General features: G+C 36.3%; 1 protein-coding gene across 1 annotated transcript in view; it reads left to right on the top strand.

The window, feature by feature from the left end:
* The window catches only part of LOC107597081 (arf-GAP with coiled-coil, ANK repeat and PH domain-containing protein 1-like), a 17,631-nt gene extending 10,600 nt beyond the window's left edge, over positions 1-7,031 (top strand). The window contains exons 10-19 of the mRNA XM_016287992.1: positions 82-281; positions 357-426; positions 548-642; positions 1,135-1,328; positions 2,897-2,944; positions 3,031-3,203; positions 3,324-3,433; positions 4,355-4,465; positions 4,570-4,625; positions 6,285-7,031. Of these exons, the coding sequence (XP_016143478.1) occupies positions 82-281; positions 357-426; positions 548-642; positions 1,135-1,328; positions 2,897-2,944; positions 3,031-3,203; positions 3,324-3,433; positions 4,355-4,465; positions 4,570-4,625; positions 6,285-6,379 (1,152 nt within the window). The 3' untranslated portion in view covers positions 6,380-7,031. The remainder of the gene's footprint in view (positions 1-81; positions 282-356; positions 427-547; positions 643-1,134; positions 1,329-2,896; positions 2,945-3,030; positions 3,204-3,323; positions 3,434-4,354; positions 4,466-4,569; positions 4,626-6,284) is intronic.
* Positions 7,032-8,493: the final 1,462 nt, after the last annotated feature.

Consider the following 8,493-nt stretch of genomic DNA (forward strand, 5'->3'; position numbering starts at 1 on the left):
GTGTGTGTGTGTGTGTGTGTGTGTGTGTGTGTGTTTGTGTGTGTGTGTGTGTGTGTGTGTGTGTGTGTGTGTGTTAAACAGAGAGATCGCTGTAGCTCAGTGTCTGCAGGAAGTGTGCGTTTGAGTGCAGGGGAGCCGGAACCGTCTGGTCGGGAGGCTCTGGAGGAGGTGCAGGCCATCTCAGGGAACGGTCAGTGCTGTGACTGCGGGGAGCCTGGACCCGACTGGGCCTCTATCAATCTGGGCATCACGCTGTGCATTACCTGCTCTGGCATACACAGGTAACACACATACACACACAGAATTATATAATGTATCACATGAACATGCATCTGAATCAGTTTTTGTGTTGGCAGGAGTTTAGGTGTCCACTTCTCGAAGGTACGATCCCTGACGCTGGACTCGTGGGAGCCAGAGCTCATCAAAGTAAGCATAGACATCATTCTCATATATTCATGTATTGGATACATTTTTTAAAAAAAAATGCATTTTGACTAGTTACATTTTTTTCCACATTCTCTCATTTTGTCCATATTGCTCTTTCTAGCTCATGTGTGAGTTAGGAAACACAGCCATTAACAAGATCTATGAGGCGCGTATTGATGAGATCACAATCAAGAAGCCCCATCCCTCTAGTCCAAGGTACAGTAGGTGTTTATATATAGTAATCACAGAAAACCACAGAAATGTGTTTATAATTACAGTGGTGGCCAAAATGATTAGAACACTAGTATTTTCACCAGCTAAAAAATGGTTTTAAGTCAGTTATTTCTGTCTTTTGCTGTAAGACAGGTCTCTTGAAGCATCTTGGAGACGTTGCCACAGTTCTTCTGGATTGAGTCTGTCTCAGTTTGTTCTGTTTCTTCATGTGATTCCAGACAGACTGATGAGGATGAGATCAGATCTCTGTGTGGAGCACTGGCTGTTGTCAGACTCTCTCAAAAATCTCACCGGATTATTACAATTAATGGCAAAATGAATGTTTGGAAATGCAAACTGATATTTCCTACTGACACACTACAGCAAAAGATAGAAATAACCGACTTAAACCCATTTTTAGCTGGTGAAAATACTAGTGTTCTAATCATTTTGGCCACCACTGTAAATATAATCTGTATATAACTGTTTTCTCAGACAAGATAAGGAGTCGTGGATTCGTTCTAAATATGTAGAGAAGAAATTCATCCACAAGCTCCCGGAGACTGGTCGAGGAACGGTCCTGCTGCGCTCCAGTGCCCAACGGAACAGAGCAGCCACACAGGACAAACCCAACACACGCCCTGCCCTCAAACCCAAACCCAACCGAGCCACTCTGCCACGACTCACGGGTACACAGACACACATGCCAAAAAACATGCTAGAATTTACACATTTACATGCACAGTCATGCGCCCAAGAAACTGTATTTATCTTTTGTTTATCCTCTACAATTCTGCATAGAAAGACATAGTATGTTATTGTAATATAAGACAAAAACTATTGGGTAAAAAAAAATAAAAAACTGAAATAACAAAAAATAAATAAATGAATAGTTCAACCAAAAATTTAAATTTGCAGAAAATTGAATCAACCTCAGAACATTCAAGATGTTGAAGAGTTTGTTTCTTCACCAGAGCAGATTTGGAGAAATTTAGCATTATATCACTTGCATACCAATGGATCCTCTGCAGTGAATGAGTGCCGTCAGAATACGAGTCCAAGCAGATTTTTGCTTCATAAGAAGTTAACTGATGGACTGGAGTGATGTGGATTATTGTGATGTTTTTATCAGCTGTTTGGACTCTCATTCTGACGGCACCCATTCACTGCAGAGCATCCACTGGTGAGCAAGTGATACAATGCTAAAATTCTCCAAATTTATTCCGATCCTACATCATGGATTGCCTGAGCGTGAGTTATTTATTATTAATTATTCCTTCAATGTAAAATAAATGAAAAACTAAAGTGCAACTACACAAAAATAGTAGTTGAAAAACGAACTAAACATAAATAACTGTTTTAGTAGTCCTCAAACACTCCTCACATGGAATAACCTGACCTGTGTGTCTGTGTGGGGGAAGACATCCTACACGCAGATGGCAATGAGATGCCAGTAAAGTTACTGATACTGATAACAAAGATGGACTCTAATTATACCACAGACACCAGAGAGAACCTTGCATTCTGTTATAAACAAACTTTCATGTAGCTTGCCGTCAAGAGTGCACAAGTATGCTGAGTCAAGGTCGGTTTTGTGAACATTAAACTGTATCCTCTTGTGGTTCTGTTTTTAAACGATGCAACTGAAATCCTGAAGATGCAGCTGGGTAATAGTTCAGTGTAAATGAAATAATGCATTAGAGTGACATTAAACTTTGTAAAATCTGCAAGTCGTGGAAATGAATAAAATCTTTAAAAAGGTCATGGAAAAGCCATGATGGAAATTAGCACAGTCTTTAAAAAAAGTTAATGGAAAAATCATGGAAATTAATACCATTTTAAAAGGTCATTGGAATTTCTGTAGTCAGTATAAATATAGAAAACATATTGTAAAGTGTCACAAATGACTGGGGGAAAAAACATGTACATTTATTGATCATAATTTTATTGATTCCCCAACTGATTCCTTAACAGTTATCACTTAAATATATATATATATATATGAAAACTAAATAGAAATATGGCTATAAAATGAAACCTAAACTGTCACTATCAAAGTAAACAATAACCAAACTGAAATATACAGTAAATCTGAAAATTGCATTAAAAACAGGAAAGAAAGCAATACTGTAGTAACTGTAGTTTTGACACACAAAGAAGCATGAAGACACAAGTAAATTGAAACAATGAAAATAAGTGTCTCTTCCAGTTTCTACTGATCTAATCAGTGAGCTGTTACTTGATGTTTCCCCTACAGGCCTGAACCCAAGTGACATAATGAAGAACAATTCCAGCTCTCATAAAGGTTTTACACACACACACACACACAGATATGATGTTCATACATCCATTTGACCACACAAACTCCTCACTCTCACTCTCTATGTACAGAGAATAATGAAGAGGAGGATCTGAGTGGTCTTCATCCCGGGGCTTTGCTGTATCGATCTGCAGCAATGCAGCATTTCCCTCTCATGGCAGACGCTCTGGCGCACGGCGCTGATGTCAACTGGGTCAATGTGGCTGAAGACAGCAAAACTCCACTAATACAAGCCGCTATGGTTGTAAGTGTGTGTGTGTGTGTGTGTGAGAGAGAGAGAGAGAGTCCATTGTTCATGATCTGAGACTGAGTGTGTATTGCATAACTGTTACAGTGAATAATTACTGTGTATTTCTCTCTGCAGAATTCCTTGGCAGCCTGTGAGTTTCTCCTACAGAACGGTGCTAATGTTAACCAGGTGGACTCAAACGGGAGGGGACCACTACATCATGCTACCATACTAGGACATACAGGGTAACACAGGCTTAGATACTAGGTTTGGGTAAAAAAAAAAGTAGTTTTTCTGAATAATTCTGATTATTCTTCATTTGAACAATTGCAATACTGATTCTTAAAATCCTAAGATGGATCTCTCCGCCAGTGTTTCCTGCAACACTTTTCAGCAGTGGTGCACCCTGCTGTTGAATATATGATATTGCAGATGAATGTAAAGCCTTTTTGCAAAATAAGTCTTATATATAGCATCTGTTCATGGACAAAAATGAAATAGTAGAAAATGTACTGCATTGTTTGGGCCCTGTTTTATATATATATATATATATAAATTAATCATAAAAAAAGATTTAAAGAAATAAATAATTTAAATGAATACCTTAATTTTTATTTGATAGTATATGAGACATAGCACTACTAGTGTAGACTGATTCACTGAATGATTCTTTTAAAGGATTTTTTTGTGAATAAAAAACATGTGGTGCAACCACACTAACAACCTTTTTATACTCTTTAATTGGAGTTCATAATTTAATAATAATTTGCATATTGTTACAATGAGAATTTTACATAAGAAATACAATTGAAATTTGACTTCAGATAGTATCCAAAGAGCAGTTTTTGGCTGTTGATTATTATCTATTTAAGTACAAAATGAAAATAATAGAAAATGCACTGCATAGTCCGGGCCTTGTTAGTAATTTTACAAATCAATATTTTTGTAATGTACCGATTTTAAAGGTTCCCTTAGAATTGTTTTCATATGTAAGCAAATTGGACATTATGCTGTATGTCCGAATGAATCAGAATCGAATCAAACCTATATGAAATCAGAATAAAAAATGAATCACGAACTGAATCAAATCAGTATCGATACTTGGTGTTGCTGTTATACATGTACTGTCAAACATGTCCCTCAAACGTTTCTCTGTGTTGTCGTAGGTTAGTGTGTCTATTTCTTAAGAGAGGAGCAGACTACAATGCAAAAGACATTGATGACAAGGACCCAATCGGCATTGCTATAGATAACGCCAACGCTGACATCGTCACGCTGTAAGTAGTCTTAGAGAGTATCAGCTGACAAGGACACTAATTAGCTTACAGTACATTTGTACATAACTCAATTAACCTATCATCCACTGTGCTTTACCTCCTAGACTCCGGATAGCCAAGATGAACAAGGAGATGCGGGAGATGGATGGCACTCCATCAGGTCATTCTGAGGGGCGGGGCTCTAGTGGTGGGGGCGGGACTGGGTCTGTAATTGGACACACTAAGAAAAGCTTTCAAACTATCAAGAACCATCTCAGTGGCCGGGCACCAGGTGGCCAGAATTAACTGACTGTACATTTAAAATTGAAAACCGAGCTTAACAGAGAATTTAAAAAAAGAAAGGACAGTATGTGGATTTGAGCACTTTGATAAAGCACTTTAAAATGTATAGAAACACTGAATGTTAATAGATAACACTGCGCATCAGTAGCAAGGAATGAATTGGACTCCTGTTCAGTGCTTTTAGTACCTGTGGTAATGTTTTCAAATGTTATGTAGTATGTTTTATTAGGTGGTATCAGTACTGTTTGTACTGAGTATGGTTTTGCATGTGTAATGTGACATTTTGCATTTACACAAATCTGATCTTGTTTGTATAGCTGGTGTTTATTCAGCTATTAGAAACACCTCAAGTGGAATGTATAGTGGTTTCTCTCTGTCTGTCTTAGGCTTCAGATGTTTGAAAAATCAGAATACAAGTTATATTTGATTTATTTAATGTTCATTCAGACCTGATCAGGCATTACAACTTTGTTTAACATAATGTAAAGGATAAACTCCACAGCTGGTCATTACAGTGCTTACAAGACATCAGCATGTTGACATTTCTCTTCTTCTTGTAACTTTACTTTACAATTTGCCACAATTACACAATTCAACTTGAACTGTTTAACATATAGACCCCACTTTTTTACATAACCTATTTTAGAAAAGCTCCCATTGATTTACATTAACACAGTGTTCAAATCTATCCATCCATCCATCCATCGTTCTAACATTCTATTGTTCTATCATTCTGTCTATCTATCATCCTCTCTCTTAAATTGTCTAATTATTTATCTAATCATACCATTTATCTAATGATGTTGCCTTGCAAGCACTAGTAATTCCTTCAGAAAATACAAATGATTCAGCTGTTATGGTGTGGTTATGGATATTTGGCATTGTATGGGGTATCATCACCATTCAACCAACATGTTTACAATTGACCATCATAACTATATTCAAAACATCAAACTGCAAATGCAGTCTAAAGCTCAGTTCATGGTGATCATTTGTTATGATCACTTGTAATATTTGGCTTTCCAGTAGGATTCTGTTACTCTGAATCTGATACTCTTATTGCAGTGCCAGATTTTTACAGGTGTGCTTTCTTCTGGTGCTTATGCTTTTTGCATCTGTTGTTTTGCTGTGGGGCTTGTATAAGGCAGTTTGTCCATCTGTGTCTCTGTATACAAATCTGTTTTTGCTGTTTGTGCGTGCGTGTGTGCGTGCGTGTATGTGCATGTCCTGAGACGGGTGGCCAGGTGTCTACTGCTTGCAGTGTGTGTCCTCTGCACTGCGTGCTACAGGTAATTTACTGCTTCCCTATGCTTTTATGTATGCATAACCACTGCACTTATGTACAGTTATAAATCCAAATCAAAGCTCTTCCTCTGGGTGGTGGTGTTCTCAAGCTGACCTTGTTAAACTCTTTAGACTCCAGGTTTCAATCACTTTCCACACACAGGGGTATAATATTCACTCTCATAAAGAATATGATTGTAAGACAATGTTCAGCTAATACTTTTTCTCTCTCTGTATTTCTTTCCTCCTACAGGTGATGATACCTATCATGACATTTTCAGGGATTTCTCCCAAATGGCCTCCAACAATCCAGAGAAGCTTAATCGCCGTAGCGCTGACATGAAATGAACCACCTGACCACTAGATGTCAATGTTACACCAATACACACACACACACACACACACACACACACACTCCAGTAGACAAAATGAAATGCTGCATCATTTGGTTTGTCTGGCATACATGAGTGTGGGTCTAAACATCTGGGTTTTTGCATATTTATCCCGGTTTAGGCTTTAGGATGTCATCAGTCATTTAGTTATTTCTTCTTTTCACAATGTTCTTGTAGCTGAATAATTTATAATTTGAGCAAGTTTACATTCCAAATGGTATGAAAGCAAGACAACAAGCCATACTGTAGAGGTGGAGTGGACTTTTCTGTGTTTCTCATTTAGTTGGCAATGAATTTTTCCTCATTCAGATGATTTTCAGTGGACAAGTTGCTTTTCTTCTTTTTATTCACTATGTTGTGAGCCACAGTGTTAATGCAACTTGAATGTACTTGTTACTTTGGGTGAGAGATCACTGTTTTCTTGGTTCTCCTGTATAATTGTTCTTTTCTTTATAATTTTAATTTCTCTTTTTATAAGAACAAAACAACCCGTTTGAAAAATGGTCAATTGTTGTTTTGTGAGCATGCAATGTTCTAAACATGTATAAATGAATAACCGTGAAAACGGTAGAATGTGTAGCGAAATAAATAAATGATTAATGACTTATGCGACTTACATTTCCATTCAAAGTTTGGGGTCTGTAAGATTTTTTTTGTTCCTCAGTAGTTTTATTCATCAGGGGCACAGTAAATTGTTCAAAATGTGGCAGTAAAGACATTTTGATGTGTGATGTTACAAAATATTTATATTTTAAATAAATGCTATTCTCTTGAACTTTCTATTAATCAAATAATTCTGAAACAATGTGCACTACAGTTTCCTCAAAAATAATAAGCAGTTTTCAACATTGATAATAATAAGAAATGTTTCTTGAGCAGCAAATCAGCATATTAGAATGATTTCTGAAGAATCACGTGACACTGAAGACTGGAGTAAACTACAGAAATGTCATTTCCGCAACAGTCATTTCCACCACACTGCCCTCTGTGGTGGAAATGACATTTATGGTTACAAAGTACTATTGATATGGATTGCGAGAGTAGATTTGTGTAATACTTTTTATATTATAATATTATACAATACTATCATTTTTATTTCTAAATTATATTACTTTTATATTAATTGATATAATTTTTATCTATTTTTAAGATGCCACCTAAGACAACAAAAGAAAGGTCAAAGGGACAAAATAAAAGCTGGCCCTATAAAATATGAAGAGAGACTTAAAAGAGACAGGGAGAGATACCTGAGGAAAAAAGAAAAAGGAGTAGTAAAAGCAATTGTAGATCTGTCAAAGCGGGAGCAACGCAAACTATATTATGATATCATTTTTATTTCTAAATTATATTACTTTTATATTAATTGATATAATTTTTATCTATTTTTAAGATGCCACCTAAGACAACAAAAGAAAGGTCAAAGGGACAAAATAAAAGCTGGCCCTATAAAATATGAAGAGAGACTTAAAAGAGACAGGGAGAGATACCTGAGGAAAAAAGAAAAAGGAGTAGTAAAAGCAATTGTAGATCTGTCAAAGCGGGAGCAACGCAAACAAAGGAGACAATAGAGAATCAAACAAAGAAATAGACGAGAGGAGATAAAAAAAAGAGACCAATGAGAACATTTCAGTATCAAACTCTCACAATTATATAGCCTCATGATTATCTCACAATGTTGAAATTTTGATGCATCATTTATTGCTTATATTTTTGCCTTGCCATCAGTTGTGTCGGTTATTTACAGTATGCACTGTAACCGTTAATCTTTGAGACAAATCAGTTTTATACATCAAACTCAGCACTACATTAAAAACAGGTGTGGTTATGTTGAATGACTTTGTGAATTGAGTTTAATGAGTGTGATGAGTTTAAGAATTGTTCTAATAAATATCTCTACTCTTTCTCTACATTCACGTTAATTCATTGTCATTTCCATCACCACACACATTTTTAAGAAATATTTAAAAAGTTCTCATCAAATTCAAGGTACTAATAAGCTCTTACCCAAACCAATATTACATTTCATAGTGTGACAGGTGTACAGTTCAGCATTTGGTCCTTTGGTCCTTA

Source organism: Sinocyclocheilus grahami, unplaced genomic scaffold, assembly GCF_001515645.1.
Source record: "Sinocyclocheilus grahami isolate Dianchi unplaced genomic scaffold, SAMN03320097.WGS_v1.1 scaffold227.1, whole genome shotgun sequence".
Taxonomy (NCBI): domain Eukaryota; kingdom Metazoa; phylum Chordata; class Actinopteri; order Cypriniformes; family Cyprinidae; genus Sinocyclocheilus; species Sinocyclocheilus grahami.